Source organism: Callionymus lyra, chromosome 10 (assembly GCF_982586985.1).
Source record: "Callionymus lyra chromosome 10, fCalLyr1.hap1.1, whole genome shotgun sequence".
NCBI classification, from domain to species: Eukaryota; Metazoa; Chordata; class Actinopteri; order Syngnathiformes; family Callionymidae; genus Callionymus; species Callionymus lyra.
In genome coordinates, this window is record NC_141827.1 from 23,174,816 (window position 1) to 23,196,455 (window position 21,640).

General features: G+C 36.9%; 1 protein-coding gene across 2 annotated transcripts in view; it reads right to left on the reverse strand.

Annotated features, from left to right (window-relative positions):
• The window catches only part of tox2 (TOX high mobility group box family member 2), a 134,618-nt gene that overhangs the window by 65,048 nt on the left and 47,930 nt on the right, over window positions 1-21,640 (reverse strand). For both annotated transcript variants that reach the window (XM_087801461.1, XM_087801460.1), the window contains exon 3: window positions 2,961-3,020. In XM_087801461.1, coding sequence (XP_087657587.1) covers window positions 2,961-3,020 — 60 coding nt within the window. The remainder of the gene's footprint in view (window positions 1-2,960; window positions 3,021-21,640) is intronic.

Genomic DNA, 21,640 nt, shown 5'->3' on the forward strand with positions numbered 1-21,640 from the left:
CATATCTAGATTTTGAAGCTTTTGCTGACGCTTTTTTGTGGGGCCACTGTGTACTCTTGTTTTCTTCTTGGTTATCCATCAACTAGTAACTCTAGTTGAAAAGCCCTGTTTGAGTCAAAAACATGTAGGACTTGCTTATTATCAAGAGAAACATTAAAACAAGTTTAAATATCAGCTCTTAACTTGAACTTTTATGATATACTTTAGTTGTCCTTTAGCTGTACAAGGCTTTAAACGAGAATGCGAGTACTTTCTACTTCAATATGTTTCTCAATACGTCAACAGATGATAATAAACACTCGCCAACTTTGCCAACTTTTAATCGCATGATCCTTTGATACACAAACTTTGCTCTAAAGCCTTTTTAAATCAACTCATCTGATCACTTCTGTCTCGTTCTGGGCTCCGAGCCGAAATCTAATAAACCCCAGCATAAAGGAAACGACAAGTGCAATAGAACGGCAGGACTACTGTGGTTTTCGGGTCCATTTTGATAATTGCAATTGACGTGGACAAATTCCCGGCTCCCTCTTGTATGTCAGATGGGCTTATTCCCAGACTCCACAAATCCGCCTGTCCAAACACAACCATATGCTCCCCCAGTTGTTGCAGACCAGCTGTGCTACACTGTAGCTGGCAGCGCCGCGATGTTCCCCCGACTTTTATTCTAACTTCATAAATTCCCTGCAACAAGTCCAAGAACTCTGTTTGCAGCTTTCGCTGAAGAGAAAACGTGTTGGGAAAATGGTCGGCGATGCTGTCACCACACAGACTTCCCCGACCTTTATTTGGATATTGATTTGGCTTCACTTAGTCTCAATGGATTCTGTCCAGTAACTCATGTAAATAATTTTAGCGTAACTCTGGAAGTACATTTTTGGGTCCAGTCCAACTGGCTGTGGAGTTTAGCACATGTTGGAATGTTCCGCAATAATGGCAGCAGACTTGTTACAACTAGAGCAACATTGTATTAACTATCTGGAATTTCTAAACTCGGTTTATTGTAGAAATGATCTATAAAGCCTCATATAATTTGATTTAACGTTGTGTTATTGTGAGTGTCTAAAATGGCTTTTTGTGTTTTTTGTTCTTAGTGCTCATAGTTCTATAACTTTAACAGATATAAATAGATGTTAAAGCAAAAGTTCACCCAAAATTCAAAGTCATTTTCTACTCGCGCCCATCTCGACTAAAGGTTTGGATATTTTCAGAGTAATCCATGTCTCTTTGGAGTAACAGGCAAAAATGTATCTTTATCTTAATGTAGCGACCGGAGCTAAAACCTATTTTTCTCTGAAATAACGCACTTAAAAACTTCCACAAAGCACCATGGAGCGCGTCTTGTATTAAAGCCTCGATGAAAGGAATTAAAAATAAAATGAAACAAGTCTTAATTTAAGTTTGTTTTTAGCGGACGCTGCTAGGCTAGCTGGCTAAATCTTGCGCACTGACACTTTTCTTGCGCACAACACTCACGTTATGTTTTTTTCAAAGAGGAACGATTTCAGGCAGGAACTGAGAGACTGATGACGTCAACTTCAAACAAACTCAAATATAGACACTTGTTCAAGGATTTTTCGGAACAATTACAGTATCTACAATACAAGATTGACATTGCAGACGTAGACAATTGAGCTCCAGTCACTACGTTAAAATGGACTCACATTTTTTTGCTATAACTTTAAAAAACAAATGGAAACAATGCCAACCCTTAGTCGACATGAGGGTGAGTAGAAAAAGGGAATTTGAATTTTAGATGAACTTTCACTTCAAACAGATATTAAATTCTGCAGGTTTAAATAGATGTCAAATCAAAGAATGGCTGCAATAAATACAGTTCACTCCGCTATCCTCCGACTTACTTGAAATACAGGCTCACAATGGCCTCAGGACCTCCTCCATGGGGGACCTTGAAGTCCTACTCAGAAGAAGTATCTTCTGGAAAAATTGCCTTTTGTATCGGAGGCTGGTTTCTTTCACCATAGAGAAACGTTAGCAACCTTTAGGAGTCAAACCGTGAACCAATCCTCATGCTGCGACCTGTTGTGCAATTATTTTTTATTGTTTCTTTTTTTTTTTCTTGCTTACAAAACCACTACAGACCTTTCTATGAAACTGCATCTTTTCACGAAGGTGCCAGAAATTTTCCCAGCTACCTGGGGTGAAAGACAAGGGATTCTTTCCAGCATTTCACAAAGCCTTCATATAGAGAAAATATAACATCCTGAAAAGACAGCAGCACCTCAAACCTCAGCACCAACCACTACTCCACCTAGAGAAATCAAATAAATGGATGTTGACACAATTTATGTAGGAATGTATCAAAGTTATTGTAGGTTCAAAAACAACTTTTGTTTAGTGTTTTACTTGTGACTGGAGGCCAACATGTCCCACATAATTAGTTTAAAATAAGACTTTCATACACTCCTGCAAAAAAAAGCATCAGAAACTTTCACCGTTCGTTTCTTTCACATCATTAAAATTCAAAGACGAGATTCCTAGCATCAAAGTATTTCCTTTGTAGCCTTTGTTTTCTGCTCTGAGGCCTTACAAGACTGACTTCCTGAAGTGACCTGATCACACCGAAACTTTACAGTCAGGTAATGTTGCCATTAACTAGCCGAGAACACTGGCGCTCTCATCTGGTTGTGCTCATAGAAGTAATGATTATTGTTAAAGGTGCTGTTTTACAACAGGGAAAGAAAAAGGCTCCCATTGGAAAACCATTTGTTCCTGTGGAAATAAAAACGCTGGGGAAGCAAAGATATAAACACTTGAACAAGCGAAACGCGCCTGTTATGTTCATTTCTATTATCCGTCGGAGCAATTTGGCAAATAAATTCAATCGTCAAACGCAATTCTGCGAAGCGTCGTCATCGCTGGAATGGAAAAAAAATCACGGAAAGAATAGGAAAATTAGGGAATAGAGAGGGAGCCATTTAGAAGGGAATTGCACTCACCTGGTTGGGCGGAAGGAACTCGTGGTTGTTTTCATTCATGTACATGTTGTCACCATCAAACTGCAAGGAAGAGAGAGAGTGTGGGGAAGTGATTAGACGGACTGAAACATCCCGGCAGAGACGGAAAGCTGAGCTCCTCAGTCAGTCATTGAGTGAAGAGGCAGAGCCGGAGTAACACAGCAGCCTAATGACTGCGAGTCCTCCGTTTTAAAGACCTGAATACTCTGGTGGCTGTCAGTAATTACAGTTCATTAGAGACGTGTGTAATTAGGCCTTGTCAAAGCTTGTGTAACTCACACTTTCCCTCTCAGCTTGCCTAAAGCCTGAAGCTGTGTGAGCGCGCACACACACACACACACACACCTGACTGCTGGGAGTCTTTTGGTGTCATGAGTCGACAAAAGACACACCAGCGACAAACACACTTATCGTGTAATGTGTCAACGAGAAGGCATCTCACTTTTTTACTGTTTCATGCGGTGAATGTAAATTCTAAGTTTAGTTATCGGGGGCCACACGTCACACTCTTATTAAACTACACCATGATTATCAGCCAGTGATCTGGAAAACACTGTGACGTCACAACTGTACTCTTAATTATGAATACTTTATCATTTAATTTAATTATCATTTAACAGAAAATAATGTATCATTCTTTGAAACCGGTTGAGCATTTCACAAGATACTCATGACATGCATGTGTTCTTTTCCCCCCCACATTTTTCACCCATAAAACCTGTATTATTTTATTATTTTCCATCTTTACCAGCCCTTAACAAATGCAATTCATCTATCTATGTAAAGTAGCCATTGTTTTCTTGTCATAAAATGTCCTTAATTTTAATCATAGGTCGTTTTTTTTTGTTGAATATTCACAGATTATCTTTTTTTCTTTTTGGACTAACTAAGCTGGCTAGTATAGCATTTAAGTAAAATTGTCCTGCAAGTAACTTTGCAAGAGTATTAATATGTCGATGAGGCTTCATGAAACAGCTGATGAGGTATCATGATATAGTGTCTTTATTATGAAAGGCCACTAGATGGCACCCTCTGCTTTATAAACGTTGGATTTGATCTACTAATTTAATTAAACTGGTCTTTCAAAATAAATACACTGTATCATGATACCGCATCAGCTGTTTTATGAAGCCTCATGAATCCATAACTACTGTTTGTAACTTAAAAAAAGTGTCTTTGTAGTAGCAGAATGTGCATTTTGTGGTCCAATCTCAAGTTAGAGGATGGATGATATTTTAATGAAACAATTTTATTCGGAAAAATAACACTGTATTAGTTTCAAGAACTTCATTCTATTTCAGTAAATTCCTGTTAGGAAATTAGTATTTCAAATAAATGAGTCTGTGTGACTCAAGGGACATGTTCTTAGAAGAAATGACTTGAGTGTTGGTTTCATTTTGCAAAAGGCACATGTACTGTATTTGCTTTTTAATGACTCTTCACTTATACATTTCAATGCATTTAAAATACATTAGGATGCATTTGTTTTGTTTTTTTGCGAGCACATGAAATAGGCTTAAGACAGAACGTATCCGATCGCAACAGAGGAGGAATTAATGCATTAAAAAACAGGTATAAAAATATATATATTTGTCTTGTCTAATGTCATACACCTGAATCTAAATAATCCAATAAACACTGATCTAAAGCAACAAGCAAATGAGTTTCCCAGGGTGCTCGGCCAAAGCCGATCACTGATACAACCCTGATCATTCCTTCTATGATCCAGAGACCAGAAGGTCAAAGCCGTCACGTCCAGCCTTTGCACTCGGCCGCAGACATGACCGGAGTTTTCTCCGTGTAGCTGGAAGATTCACAGTTCACGCGCCCGAAGGGGGGAGAGCGGGGTGAGTCGGAGGCTGACGTACAGGGTCATGTGCAGAGGATGAGGCTGGGAACCCGGAACATGGAGGTGAGCGAGAGAGAATCACCCGTGGCTGTTGCAGTGAAGACGGAGTGGAAATAAATGTCCAGAGCGATGATCGCAGATGAACTGCGATTAGTGGAGCTTACACACAAACCTGAGGGTCACTCTGTTCCTTTGACACTTCAGAACCAGTTGGGTTCTACTCGTGATGCGCTGATGAAGCTTCATGAAGCAGTGTCATGTTGTTTAGAGGTCAGTAGGTGGCGCCATCAGTTTAAAATGATGTGCTGTTTCATTAAAACAGCTTTTTAAAACAAAGGAAAATAGTGCAGAGACCGCCATCTAGTGGACTCTGAAAAATAATGCCACTGCTTCAAGAAGCTTCATCAAACCATCACTAGTATCTATATGAAATATACATTAAAATCAAGTTATTATTTGATAGTTCATGGATAGTTAATATTGCAAATACCAAACTGATTATTAAACAGGCTTTTATATCCGCCTGTTCCTGCAAAATAAATCATCTCATCTGATCCACCAAGAGTAACCATCTGGCCTTCCAGAGGCATATCTGAGCATGCTTTTGAGGGATTATACCTAACCTCATCAGTCAAAGGTCATCATCATGACCTATAAAATACATATATACGTCAATGGTTTATATTGTAACTTATCTATATTTTCTCTTTTTATTCATCAATATATGGAACATTTTTCGAGCAATTACCCAAACCTTCTCTGCACCACTAATGTAGGCATTATTTAACCCTTGGGTAATCTCAATGTCAAGGTGACCCGAAGGCCCGAAAAACAAATGTGTTCATGATCTTAGGGTGAACGACCCCTTTGGCTTCCATAAATACATATGCAGTGGTGGAGGTTTATCACTCTGACCCAGAGACAACACAAGGGATACCTTCGGGTCACCTTGACCCTGTGACAACACAAGGGGTTTATGACCGGCCACACATCATGGAGTATGTGTAGGTAAGTAAAGGTTTTTTTTGTGTTTGGGACTAAAGTAAGGATTACAACAAAAGTGTTTTCTTATTTCTAAAGCAAGACCTTTTAACCCTGTCCTCTGTAAAATCATATTTTAGCTACATTCTAATTAAAACCAGAACGGCGGCCGCGCTCGAGCCGACGTGAGTCAGTCGGAGCTCCAAATACAAAAGCAATTCCTTTCAAGGTAATTCAATCTCTCGTCCCAATTCCATTTCCACGTTATCGTTCAGCCTCTGATGGAGCAGTTAGTTCTCCTGCTCTGATTTCTCTCTGATAGAACTATTAGTTTGCAGGAGGAACAATCATTCTCCTGCAACCCCAAAAAAATATCATTTTTCTTTATTGGTTTTGAAAAGAGATTTTACATGCCGGCCTAATCAAATCAGGCTGAATGTGACTGTGTAACAGAAGAGGCTGTTGTCTCACAGCGAGCCTGGGAAGAAGACAACGGTCGACAGTGAGAGAGAAACATTTGCATTTTTCCGTAAGAACCCAGACGCTTTGCTACAGTAGTCACAGATTTATACGTCTTCATGTGTTTTCTTTTCGTCAGTCTTAGAAACCGGGATCTGGGACAAGTTCAACAAAAGTCTCCAAAGGAAACGGCTTGTATAAAACCTTTATTTACAAATATCTGTAAAGATGATTTAAAGGTTGGACAAATCATTTTGTTTATTTAGATAAATAGTGAAAAAATTGCAAATTTCAGTATAAAACGAAAAAAAATTATAATTTAGATTTTTAAAGTGTCTTAATCGCACTCAATAGAGGCATTTGCTAACATCGTAACATGTAATTTTATTTAGAAAATTGAAGATATTCCAAGAAAAAAGTCAAAACTATACTTACATTACAAGAATAACAAGTGGTGCTATTACAGAGGACAAACTTACTGCTGGTGGACTCAAGTGGTTTGAGATACGACTCTGTAATTTGGAAAGAAAAACCTTGTTCTGGAGAGAAATTGTGATTCTGAGCAGTAGGGGGAGTCTGAGATACTAAGGACTCCAGAACTAGATGTTGGTATGTTTATGTAAATTAGAAGTTTTTATTAAAAGTATTATGGGTTGTGATGCATCAGCATCGTTCAACAGATACTCTCAACCCCAGACCTTTGCCTATAAGTGTATTTGCACCGAAGACATTACATTTATAACATACATGAATGAATGTACTTTTAAGCATTTGAAATACAATACTGCAATTTTTCCAACTGACTAATATTACTTTCTTAAAGCAATGATGGATACTCGTTTCTGTGTACTTAGCTGGTTCTTTCTATAAGATGAAATCTAAGGTACAATATCTTTCTGCACAACACAAATAATGGTATTAATCTCATTAATAAGGAAAAAAAAATCAAACTTAGTAACCTTGAAAAGACACACCTGTTAAGTAAACACTATGGAGGGTAACAAAAGTACATTTTGTTACTTTGAAAAAACTGGAATACATGACAAATTTTTTAGTTATTTCACACTTTTTTTGGTTAACTAGATAATTCCATTTGTGTTCCTTCTTCATTTTAATGTTTTAAGTGAGAATCTATTTAGTAATTAATCATAAAAACAAATACAAGGAATGAATGAGAAGGTGTGTCCCAACTTTGTTCCTGTCAACAACTATAAGTCAAATCAAAAATGAAAAGCCGCAACCAAGAGCAACACATCGTCAAAAAGACCATATTTTAACAAGGATTTATGGCTCAGCAGGCAACAAAACATTTTATCAACCGTTGGATTTCCATTTCTTTAGAATTGTGCTGACAACTAAAAGGCACAACGAAAAATGTGACAGTGCTAACATTAACTCCTTTTTTCTTTTCGTGAAAATTCTGTTGCACCGTTGCCACATACCGCATGTGCATTCGTTATAAATGGAATGCAAAGGTTCTTGTTGTGCCGGTTTCTCGTTTAGTCTTTCCATACTTCATATGAAAACTGACATACTGTTTGAAATTGGACACTCACAGACTCTCAAATAAATATAAATTGCAATAGCTTAACGAAAGTTATTTCTGGAGCTTCAGTCTCCAAAACAACCTTGTATGGTGTGACTGAGAAGTCTTGATCTTGTTTAAAAGACACGTTTGCAAGTTTTGTAGACACATTGGCAAGCTGTTTTAAAAAATAACTAAGAACAGACTTTCTCAAAACAAAATCCTTTCCCAAAGATTATACAAAAAATTAGAAAATCAAAATATGTTCAAATATTCCTTTTAAATAATAGTAATACAGCATGTTTGTCGAAGACTTATTAACTGCAACGTTTATTCCTATGCATCGCCCACTAACTCCCACAGTAGACTGAAACTGAAAATAACTATGCAACAAGTGGTTGATGACGAGTTATTCAAAGCAGAAAAAAAAACATCTCCAGGTGTAGCTTTAGAGTTACAGCATCGTTTTTTTTTTTCTCGCCCAAAAATCTGATTTACCTTTCTGAAGAATCCTTGACCGAGCGCCCACACGTCTGCCTCCATTCTAGAGTCCTCAGACTCTGATCTCTGAGGAGTAGCTTCGCTTATATTGCCGTGTTTATTTAACTTCCTGCGCGCATTAAAAAAAGCAGTAAAAACGACCTAGGAAACGTATTCGTGCTTGATAAAAACCCCTTCTGTGAAACACACAGAAAATTAGGCGTGCGTCGTGTTTTTTTTTAATTTACTTTAGTTCGTTACAAACATGGCAGAGAAAAATGTATTTTCAGGAGGGAAGGGCGAGGATGTCGTGTCTCTCTGTTTGCTTTCCTGAAGCTCCTAGGTCATTAATCATCGGGGTCAAATCTATAGCAAAACAATTGAGCAAAGAAAACATTAAGCTTGTAAAAGGAGAGAGAGAAAGAGCGAGAGAGAGAGAGAGCGCTATGTTTTTTTGTTTGATGTTTTATATTCAAAAGTACACCGTGTACAGTTCTGTGACTTGTTTTGCAGAAAGAAATGCAATTACACGCAAGTGAAAGAGAAACAGAGTGGGAGGGAAGAAAAATAAAGTAAAGAAGCCTCTAAAAATAGTGTTAGTGCAGAGCTGGAGCGTTATCAGTTAGAAACAGGAAGTGGAGTTTGTATGGAACCATTGTTGATTGTGAAACAAATGAAGATATCGGCGTCCAACCTTATTAAACCTATAAGATACAACAATGAAGAAATACGTCTATAGAACTTTAATGTTTTCTTATCATTCTTTAAATTACATTTCATCATTTACAAGTTTTAACTTTTACATGTATTGTGTTCTGGTTAAATCAACCCATCAAAAGCTTTTTAATCTAAATAAGCTAAACCATAAATCAGTAATCAGTCAGTTTTTTAAAGATGACAAAAGATAAAGAAAAATGTACATTAAGGTCGCAAATAATATTGAGCATTATTTTGTTTTTTGGATATGTTTGCGTCGGTTATTCTAGATTTAGTTAATAGACTCTGACTAAATACCGCCATGACTTATTAAAGAGAATTGAAAATACCTTTTTTTTATTTTACTGAAAATCTAAATCAGTTAAAATTTAATACGAGTGTAGTACAGTAGATCATTGGGTCTTGATCTTAAGTCCGATCTCTGTCTTGGACCAAATAGTACCACCTTTATTTGAAAATTAAATGCATTACTAGAAAAATTAGACAATTAGACATTTATAAAGAAGCAAAGTCAAGGACTGATTTTAAAACTCCTGGAAATTTCTAAAATTCTTGAATAAAAAAAGACTTTTTGGTTCGGCAGCACTTCACTGATGTATTTCCTAACTTTGCTTGTGTTTAATTCATTTTTAAGAATGCTAACTAGGGTTGTGTATTGGCAAGAATGTAGCATCATGATACGTGTCAAGATACGATACCATATTATTTTGCGATATATCCCATTTTCTATTCATCCGAAAATGTGATTCAGTGTGCAGTATATAAACTCTATATATCATCCTTCATTTTAAGATGTACAGTATTTTCTTGCCCAAAGATAGAGGTTCAATTCCAGTTTCCCCATTTTGCAAAATCAAACCTAAAATGAATACTTTGATGCTTGAACTGCAAATTTTTTTCTTTCAGATAACATAGAAATCATAACCATATATATTTTTTTTATCTTTGAATTTGTATCTCTAAACTTGATAACCAACCCACTTAATCCATGTTTTTATCATCCACGAGTCCATTTGTTTCCGTTTGGTTTGCGTCCTCCGGAGCTGCTGACCTTTCCTGACCAGAAGCTCGACCGTTGAGGTCACCGTGAACCCAAATATCCTGCTCAATGTTAAATCCTTCAACCGGTGAAAAGATGAAGAGACGACCCGGAGAGCTCTGACTCTCTCTCCCCCCCCATCACCCCTTCCTTTCCCTGTATTTTTCGGCCCACTGTAACTAATCGCTTGTCAGTCAATGCAGCGATGGAAAGAGACAGCAGTCAAAATACTTGAGTCAGGACTGTGGTCATTAGAGCATCCAGTGAGCCGCACACACACACACACACACACACACACACACACACACACACACACACACACACACACACACACACACACACACACACACACACACAAACACACACAGCGATGGGGGGGATGGTTGGCTATAGAGCAGACATGGATTGCAATGGTGTGTTTATGAATATCTGCAATTGCATTTCATCTTCCTATATTCCTAATCCACATAGAAACGCATGCCTTTTTCTACGTAACATCCTGTGTCACAATAGCATTGATCCCGTCCCAAGATAAAGACAACAAAGTTAAACCTTCTTTAATGTTTATTTTCCCATAACGAGCGGCCACGCCCTGTTGGGTCGGACGCAGATGAAATATGGTCTTTATTACCTTCAACAAACAGAGATAACCGGGAGCCCAAAACAGAAGTGGCGAGGAGAGGGAGATAGAAATAGAGAGAGAGAGAGGGAGAGAGAGCTCAATGTGAAGTGGAGCAGCTGAGGTTTTTTTTTACATTACCATGACAAATGTGGAGGAGAGAAGAAGAGAGGGAGGGCGGAGAGGGCTACAGCAGAGGGCAGATCACGTTCAATAAAGGAGGGGGAAAATAAATGACCTATTATCTCAACATATATCGTATAAATACATTGTTCCATCTTTTCTTATCAGTTGAAATAGTTGGATTACATCCAATTATACAACGTTTTCTACTGTATTCATACACGATTCTTCTTCTGGCAAATGTACCCCATGGATAATTTGATGATTTTTGTTAAGGTTTATGTCCATGTTGTTCATTATACTGTGTTTTTTTGGGCTGGTTACCGGATTTTGTTAAAGCATTTTTAAGAATAATTTTATTTATTTATTTTTTTGGGGTCATGTTTTGCAAGTATGCATCAGTTTAAGGAAATATTGCAGACGAGAAAAACAAAAGTATAAAATAAATGCCTCATTTGGTGTGTTTATTGAAAAATCTGAATAATTTGACAATATGGAAGGACAAAAAAAAAACCTGAGCTAAAATCTCTTAACTGTACAATGTATGGAAAAATAAATAAATAAATCATGGCAAAAAAATAACAAGTAAAAGGTAAAACAAATGTTATTACCTAAAAATGATAAAATGTGTTGAATTAAAATCAGAGAAGACAAACATAATTAATGATGAAGGAAAAAAACAAACTGGAAAAAAAAAAAGAATATGTATTTGTTTTGATTGCTCAGGTTGGTTTTAAATAAAATGCATTTGAAGTTTAATCTCTAAGTCGGTGGTCAAAGACTGACGGCTGGAGTCGCAGTAAAAAGGTCGTATTCATCATCTTAAGAAGAAAACTACTTGGAAGTTATTATTGTTGATGTGAACGGGAAGCGGCACATAACCTTAGATGTATTTTTTTGCCACAATTCTTATCATGTGGCAGCAAACGAAGAGACTGAAAACAACATCCACAAAAAAAAAAAAAAAAAGAGTTTCTGAATCCGTGCTTTCATTTCTAGTTCTGCTCTTTTTCTGTCTGCGAGAATCCCTATTTTAAGCTTCCTGCTAGGCCTTGTGTCTTTTAAATAAAGACTTGAGGAGTATCTCACTTCTGCTCTCTCTTTTCTGTCTTTTTCTTGCCTGTTTAAAATTGCACTTTGCAGGAGAGGAAGATCCTCACGTAGAAATTTGTGTTTTGGCTCTTTGTGAATGACTTGAGTCTGAAAGAGAGGCTCCTTTGTTGGCGTGCAGCGCTGCCCTTGAAAAGCTGCTATTGTCCGCGGCCACTACGCTATACGCAAGTGGAGTTAATAGATTTATTGCGAAGTGCAGACGTGGTTCTGAAGCTCTCTTGAGATGAGTCGCAGCTACTTTTAGGAGATTAGAGACACATTTTATCGTAATGAATGTCCATGTCGTTTTCTGCCACGGCCGTGACAAGCGACAGTATTGTTATGAAACGACGCAGCCGTGTTATCGGCTTCAAAAATACACATCCTGGAGTATATTTTACTTGTTTTCATGAATGCATAACATGAAATATTAGACTTAGTTACTACCTAAATCTAGATTTGAAGACTAAAAATGGCTGCTAATGCTAAATACTGTTTTTGTTAGGAATCATCTTCAGTACCGTTTATGTTCGGTAACTATTTGAAAATAAATTATTGAGTTCCTACGAGTAGGACTGCTCATTGACAAGAATCTCGCGATACAATATGTATCACAATACAGGGGCAACGATTCAATATATAGCAATGTGTTGCGATACCATAGTAACAAGGATATATTTGTAGTATAGTCGAGTACTTGACTCTGGTGACTCTGACTGCTGTGAATTGTTTTGAAACCAAATATGTCAAAACATCAGCTTTAAAAGCTACTTGAGTCTACTGTATCCTCTCGTTCTCGGTCATTGCCGGGATATCACAGGATTAAAATTTTCATTTAGCTGCAGAGGACAGAATGACTGATGCCATGAACGTTTAATTGCAACACAAAGATGAACAAAGCATGTACAGTATATTTGCGTTAATAATAGAATTATTTTATTTTACAAACACAATATTGTAACTAAAAACCCTATATAAAAAAACAATGGTTACAATTAAGTAAATATAATGTGCAAACCAAATGTATTTATTTATTTTTTTGATAATCGATACAGCGCTGTTGAATAACAAGTATCTTGTAAAAGAATGTCATGATATACCGCCATATGGATATTTTTAAACACCACTGCTTACTATAAAGCTACTAACCCTGGTTTGAAATGATTAGCATTAAAAACATGCTTAAAATACATAATTTTTAAGTAAAACCTTTTTTATGGGTAGCAAGGGCTAATAAATGTTAGCATGCAAGCGACTGAATTAAGCTTATGCCAGAAGTTACTTTCCTACTTATCTTAAACACATTAGCGATGTTGCGTTAGATGTTAGAGGAATTTGATGCCTTAGTTTGACGGTGACCAACCAGGAATCACAAAGATCGCCCATGTCGATAGTGAACACAAACAAATCTTCTGTTCATTGCTCGGTTTGTATTTGCCAGGAAAGTGTGAACACAATTGTTTTATTGTTTAGCATTGGCATTTGAATTAGCTTGACTTTTTGTTTTTCAAGTTTTGAAGTTACATAATGTTACATATGAATGGAGGGGAGCAACTGGATGTGACCAACATTTTTTGCCATTTGGAGTTAAAAAATGTAATATAAGAGCAGGAATTTTCATAGAAATCGTTTAAATAAAAATCTTTGTCACCTCGTATCACAACAAATTCCTTAGTTATCCTAGTATTTCATGAATATTTGGATTTATAAAACTCCAACAAGTGTTTTTCATTCTGACCTGAGTCGGTTTTGAAGACCAGTGATGTGTTTACTTTGTTTTCATTGTGATAACAAGCGCACAATGGCTTGATTGTGTGTCCATCTGAAACACTAAACCTTCCCCAGCTTATGTGGGTCAGAGGTGGGCGAGATGCGAGTGAGTTTAGTCCACCGACCCATGCATTTTTGGAAGACTGCAGAAACCCAAGAGTAATCCCAGCGAACATACCATCCCAACTGTCCCTATTGACACTGTGCATACCAGCGCTGCAGCTACCACTTGTTGTTTCTGTGGTTCTCTCTCGGTTAATATTAGCTTTTATGTGTTAACATGACGCTTATATAGTCAACATCGCTAACTATTAATCATCTTTTTTAACATCTCTGTTTATTCCCGTCACTTTTAAACCTATCACAGTCTAATAATGTTGACTTAAAAGACCAATTTCTTTACAGTGGCTAATGAAACAATCTAGTCATTCTGAAGGTTGTTTTCGCAAAGACTGCCGTCTCTTAAAGCCCCCGTCCTCGGATGGACAAGCCCATAAAGCTAAACGACAAACCCAAGATGAATGTTATATCTTAACACTGATAGAAGCAATTAAGTCCATCACAGGCAGAAGAGGGAGTGCTCTTCTCTGGGGGCTCGTTCACTTACTTTAACATGATTCTCAGCTAAAAGCCTTTTTTTTTTTCCTTTTTTTTTTTAATGCTCTTGCTTTACAGCTCACAGTTACACGGAAATGAGTGACATTGAATATAAACGAAGCGTGTTTGTGTAAGAAATGAGTGTCAAAGAAAATTATAATTCTCCCGCCATTAAATCAGATAATTGCTTTTATTGAGGCAACATAATGAATAAAACGGAAAATACTAAACTCAGATCAAGACCGGTTGCAAGAGGCACCTTGACCCACGGGATACCACAAACACATTTGTTTCCGAGGGACACAAGGAATAACAATTTAGTGTAAAACTTTTTAAAACAGGTCTTGATCTGAACTTAATATTTTCCATGTTTTCTTCACTGTAGTTTATTCAACACACCACGGGTGGATTTAAACGACTGATGTGAGACCTGTAATTTCAACTCCTTTCAATGACCCATGATCCTTCAGGGCCGAGATTAAAGTCAGGTTTACCAGTTGCAAAGTGTTTAAGAGAAAAGCTACAAACCTCAACTTGTCTTTATTTTCTTAACTGACGATTTGAAAGAAAATTGTCTTTTTACAAGCTTTTTTGTTGTTATTTACAGCAGGACACTCAAATCTTTTTGCACCTCAGAGTGGTTTACTGTAGGCTGAAAAGTACAGAAAAGTACATTATTTTTAGATGAGAATGTTCACACCACCATGATGCAACAAGTTAGAATTTCTACTTCATAATTTTCAATTATTTAGGGGCTGATTTGGTTTAGGTAAACTCTAGCGCTAGGAATTGCAGGCTAATGTAACTTTGGCAAAAAGCATCTGGTCTTTCATGTTATTTAAAACCGTTTCTGATAATAATGCAGTTTTAATACATGTATCAAAAACGACTACGAAAGCTAATAAATGTTAGCGCGTTAACAAGTGTGCGTACGCTAGCTCATTATAAAGATGTTGCCACTTTAAACGCTCAGCAATTTTTCTAATCTCTACTGCTTACGGACTAGAAGATCATGAATGTTAAAAAAAACAATATATATAGCTTCCAGTCATGAGTCATGACCTCTTGCTTGTTGCCGCACAGAAGCCAAAATTGAGTCTGATCCACAAAGTGACTCTAAAAAAGCGTATCCACCAACAAGCTTAAACGAAAGAACATTTTGGAATATTGAACCCTCAACATGTATTTAAATCTAAATGCAGCAGCAGCAGCAGCAGCAGCAGCATCTCCATCCTTGAATGGGGCCGAGAATAATTCACTGTTCCTTCATTCAGCGCCGCGCCGACTCTGCCGCTAAGCATTCAGGCAGATTTTTCTATTACCAATCTAATTGCACATTCCACCCTGACAAGAGCTCATTAAACCTTAATTATACACATGTTGTTTTCTACAAACATCTCCATTTGGGTCTCTCTGCCTTGTAATTGTTCTGCAGGGACATCCAGTTGAGATTTCACAGATTGAGGGGGAAAAGAAATGGAGTGAGAGAGAGAGAGGGAGAGGGAGAGAGAGAGAGAGAACGCCACAAAGAGAGAGGAGTGTCTGGAAGTAGGTCATGCCTCTCCATAAACAAGGCATGGTTTCTAAAATAATATACCCATCCAGTGGAAGTAATGCCAAACAACCAAGTGAATGTGGAGCTCATGTAATATTTACAGAGCACTAATACATAGATGGCAGGTCTTTTTCTCTGCACCCCCCAAACCCCCCCCCCCCCACACCCACCTCCTCCAAACCCAGGGGTTTCTTTCTTTTTCATCTGCTTTGACTTTTTTTTTTTCCTTGCCATTTGAATTTCAGAAAAAAAAGCCAACTACATTGATATGGCAGTGAACAATAAGGGGGTGCGAGAGAGAGAGAGAGAGAGGGGGATGTGGGGGGGTCTTCACTTTCTCTCTCCTTCCATCTGCTCACTGGATTTAGCTGTGATGTTTTTTCACACATTTCCACAGAAAGTAGTGGGCTTTAATCCAAAAAAAAAAAGAGGAACGGATGATAATGTTTCTGGAGGGAGTTATTTCTTCTTTAAAAAAAAAAGAAAAAAGCTTCTTTAAAATCCGTCTGGTGCTGTAAGGTCACCAAACACTTGTTCACCGTGTTTAAACAGCTTTAGCCTGGACCGCTTGTTTAAGAGTGAGTCAGAGATCTTCAAGAATTGTTTGCAAATCTTCCTGTCGGATCGAGGAGATGCACTTCCTATCGGTCCGCGGCCTTTTAGATCAGTTCATCAATCTTTTGAGAAAAGGTTCGTCGATGTATTTTTATTTTTAATATTTAGGATTGACAGAGACATAGCCTTTGACCCGGGTCCCCTGATTCAAATCCACTTTAACGCTCCCCTTGTGGGAACTCTGTTTTCCTCCCTCAGTCCAAATGTAGTTGGTAAAAGTCCAGTGCAAGGGTCGGCAATTCAATTTTCCTTAAAGGTCACATTATTTACTAGGACTGTTATGAGAAGCCGCAGAGCCAGAAGGAAAAAAGAAAAAAAAGATGATGGGAAAACAATGATAAAGAAAAGAAAATAGATATTTTAAAACTAAGAAAAAAAAAAGAAGTGATTTTATTGTATTTAATATAATTCTTAAATACATTTTAAGACTTAATATTACATTTAACATTTCTACATAATCAATCTAGTTTGACTCTGACCAAATGTATTTATAAAAGTTGTATTTGATTTGAATTTATCTTTCACCATAATACGTCAATAATAAGGCATATATAAGTTCATTTTTATATAACCATTAGCACAGAGGTGTCAAAATACCCCAAAAAGGGGTAAAAAAAAAGATTAAATCTAGGTCACAGACTGAAAAGTGTATCCGTCATCGACCATGTGTCTGATTTCATTCAATCATTTCTCTCTCGCATGGTTACAGTGCATTATGGAACTGATAGTTTTGAGTGCAATGTTATCTGTTCCCCCCCCGCACCCTCCCACCAATTTGATGACGAGAAATGTACTTCAATATTGCTACTCAATTTTCTTGGTATTAGGATACATTCCATCCATTTTAAGGTGTTTCTATAAAAAGGTTTTAGTTTTACAATAAAAAAAAAGAAGAGAAAACCTCTTCAGAAAAGGGTAAAAACCTTCCTATGAAGTATATCAGTGCAATCAAAATATTGTATAATAACTATTACTATTATTATTAGTTTTAGTATTGCAATGTTGCTGTTATTAAGCATTGACGTTTAAAAAAAGAAATATATATATATATATATATTTTTTATATTGGAATCTTTCATTTGTTTTAATTATTAAGAAATACAGTTTCTAAATTCAAAATTGTTTGAATCCATAAAGGTGCACATTTTTTCTAATAACAATGCAATCAGATGACACTTGCTAACATGCTATTATTAATTAGCTTCTGTATTTATTTGTTTTAAAGCTTATAATGTCACTTCATGCTAGTGGTTACATAAGTGCTTTTAAAAATAATTAGTCTCTCGCGTGGTTGCAGTACATTATGGAACTGATAGTTTGAGTGGCGGGTTGGTTTTTAATAGCCGATCATATTCATTAATAACTTGAAATGATGTTGATGATCATAAATATATCAATTTATGGCCACATATGGGTTTTCTTTTATACTTGATGAGGTCCATGACCCAGAAAAAAAACTTGGTGACATAAACCCTTCTCAGCTGCAGATGGAATAGTTTCATTGCTCTTAATGCATTTCAGAAAGAATAATAGAATTATTATAAATGGGTTTAATGGAGCCCTGCCTGGTTGCGGAGAAATGAGCCGTGACGTGGGAAAGGTTGAGCACCACAGTTTAAAATTGTCAGGGTGTAAAAAAAAAACAAAAAAAGAAAACCCTCCAATACTTTGAATATTATAAGAAAATATTACCCATACACGACTCAGTGATACTGAAATATTCTTAGATTTCTTTCCGCTCATTGTTAGTGTCTCTCTTTGATTGTCTGTTGACTTAAAGAATTCCATTCTTAGCACAATTATAGAGGAAGATCCGTCGGGTTGCTCGCACATCAGATGTCGCGATGTGAGGCTTGTCAACATAAACAAACATGACATATTAAACAGCAAAAATGAGTCACTCTTTTACCAGCGCAATGAACATTAATTAGAACAACGTGACTGCTTCACCCCTGCTCTCTGCTCGTACACATGTGTGTGTGTGTGTGTGTGTGTGTACGTGTGTGTGTACGTGTGTGTGTGTGTACGTGTGTGTACGTGTGTGTGTCATTCTGCTCCTGACGCCCTAATAGGCAGTCTCTTAGATATTCACAACAGAATAGCGCTCATGCAATATTAATATCACACCAAAATATGGAAGCTGGAGCCCCCACTCTATCTTTTACTCCCTACATAATTGACTATGCAAGACTCCAAATCAGCTCAGAAAGAGAAAGACAGGAACGAGACAAAGACGGCAAGAGAGAGAGAGAGAGAGAGAGAGACACGCAGCAAACAAGAGGTCGACGTTGAGAAAAAGGTCCTTAGATGATCCTGACATCCCTGCAGGCTCTGAACCTACAGCCTATTATTGTGGAGTGTAACTAAAAAGACAAAAAAAAAGAAAAAAAAGAAGCTGCTCAGGTTGTAGTGCGAGGCTATGAAAACAAAAATATTTAAGAAACTTTGTCACATTCCCTTTTTGTAAACTTACATAAACCAAATACATGTCTAAGTTACGATTCTTTTAAATAAACTTGCATATCCTGCTGTGAAGTGTCCACTTTGTTACTTACAAAAGAAAAATACTCAGAGTGCAGATCTCTGTCAAACACTTCATTTACACCGATAATCAGTTTCTTATCGCCCAACATTTGTTATATATAAACATAATTTGACACCTTTTTTTTAGCATTCGAATTACCCTTGATTGTGGTTGAGCTAGGTGGGACGACAGGTCGCAGTAACATTCTCACTACTCTCACAACATACAGAGTAAGAGTGGTAAGAAAGGGAGCTCAAGCTGCAGATCTCTATAAGAACATCACATATTATTTGTCTTTATCAGCATTCATTCTTGTGATCCTTTTCTCAGCATTAAAGAAAAGAAAATAATTTGGTAACAGACGGATTAATAATAGGAATAAAAAAAGGAACAATTGCATTTTTAAGGTGCTTTGTCTTCTTTTCAAATCTTTACTAAAGACAGGCAGACAGAAAGGCAGTCAGAGAAATTAATAAAATTAATATAAGAAATATAAATAACTAAAAAAATACACTTTTAATTCATTAAAGTCACAACAAAGCTGGTGAAACCCCAGGGTGTGTTTAGGGATCTCTGTCTATTTAAATCAATTGCATCACATTTATGCAATTTTATCGGTTTGTTCCTCAGATTAAATAGGTTAAATAAACTTAAATATTGCTATTTTCTGTGTTTCTTGGTATAATGAGACTATTAAACAATATAATAAATGCCTCACTAGGTTTCCGTGCTTTTTTCCACAAAAAGAAACAAGACATCTTTAAAATTGCAACAGTTTTAAGATGGTATTTATATAAAAAAGCTTTATTATTCAATTCATTAAATAGAAAACCTTTTCAGAAAAAGGGTAAAAACCTTTTTCATGATGACTTAGATTTTCTTTGCATTATTGTGAAATGTTGTTGTTGCTTTTTATGCAAAGCTTTTTTTATAATTTAATTCAATAACTTCCCTATTTAAAAGTAGGATTTGTTTGAATAATTTTTATAATGAAAGTTTAAATTTGTTATGTTTTTTAAAATGATGAAATTCTAATATTTTCAACATGATTTCTTTTAGTTTGGTATTCTAATTCCAATAATTGAGAAAAAACAATTCTAAATTCAATATTCTATTATCTGTTAAAAATATATATTAAAATGTTGCTGTAGTAGAGCTCCCATGATTGTCACTGGTATTGTCTGGTGACTATAATACCCAGATTTTTTTTTTTTTAATTTTAAAAGCTACAAACTAAAACATTTAATTTTAAATATATATATTTTATTAAATGTATCCAAGGATGATGGAAACCCAGCTACGATATGATAAAATATAACAATTTTCGATCAACACAAGTAAGGTTGACGGATCAAACTCGATTGCCTTTCTGTTTGATGTTACCACGGCAACGGGTCTCAAGTTATTTAAGACTCATTAACCTCGCCTTCCCCAGGTCGATTCACTTTGTGACGCAGATAACAGAAACCTGCATCATTCTGACCTTTTTTAAGTTTACTGTTGTTTACCTTTAGTTGTTTCTTCGTTTCTTCGTTTTTACTCTTGACTTTGCCAAAGTAAATCTATCCATCCAGTCACACGGACGGGGAAGATAAAAAGGGATTTGTTTTTACATTCTAAGGAAGGGTTAGTTGGTAGGTCGTTGATGTTGTTTATGTGCTGGTTGTGGAAAAGCTAAGTTATGCTAATACATGCTTTTGCTTGGATTTAAACAGACGACCTCGGCTGCCTAGTTTGAGAGAGAAAAGTCTGCGCCGAGTCTATTTTATACCACGAATATGAATGTTAACCGACTCGCAATGATAAGAGAAAGAAAATAGAACACAGTGTGGGTGGATCTGATGATCAGGGTGGTGGTGGTGGTGGTGTTGGAGGGGGTGGGGGGGGCATTGCACCTTGACAGGAAACATGGAGGCGCAGAGCTGGAGGTTGGTTTGACAGTAGGGGAGGTAAAGTGGGTGGGAAGTAGCAGCGGAAGTGCCCGGCCCCCTTTCAACTGAAAACAAAGGTGGCGTTTGAGGGGTGGGGGGGTGCGCACACAGATAGAGATCAGGGTGAAATATGAAGAGGTGTGCAATGGGAGGGGGTGAGGAAGTGGGAGGGGTTGCGAGGACCTTCTCCACCTTCACTTCGCTCTCACCGCAGCACCTGATGAGTGCAGTGGAAAAAAAAACAACAAACATCTGGTTTCCTCAGTGTAAGTGGTTTTGTTCTCTCCTCCCCGTGTGACCTGCTTACAGCTACTGTAATGAGGTCGAGAGACGACCGTGTGTTTACGCCGGAGTGTCTGTCCATCTGTGGTCCAAAGGACGGCGACGTCTCTTCTCAAACGAGCCGTCGCCGTCGTTTACAATCAGAAATGACGCCATTTTTTTCAGAATAAATCTTGTCCCCTTAAATACATTTTGGGGGCCCGGAGCAACCCCTAGCTAACTGGGAATAGAGATTATAGACGAAGAAATAAAGAACGTTGGTAATGAATGTCTAGTTTATACTTTGATTATCCTATTTAATTTGTTTTCTATCTCAATTTCTGCATTTTGTGATCCATTTCCAGCTACATGGGAGAAGAGTTGACTTTTACACCCCTGAAAATATTTTATCCATCAATAAAACCTGTATCTTTTAGGAAAACTAGAGTCCATGCTACTTAATGTGATAAAAAGTAAGTAAGTTAGGAATGGTTATTTGTAAAGCGCATTTCTAGACCAAAGTAC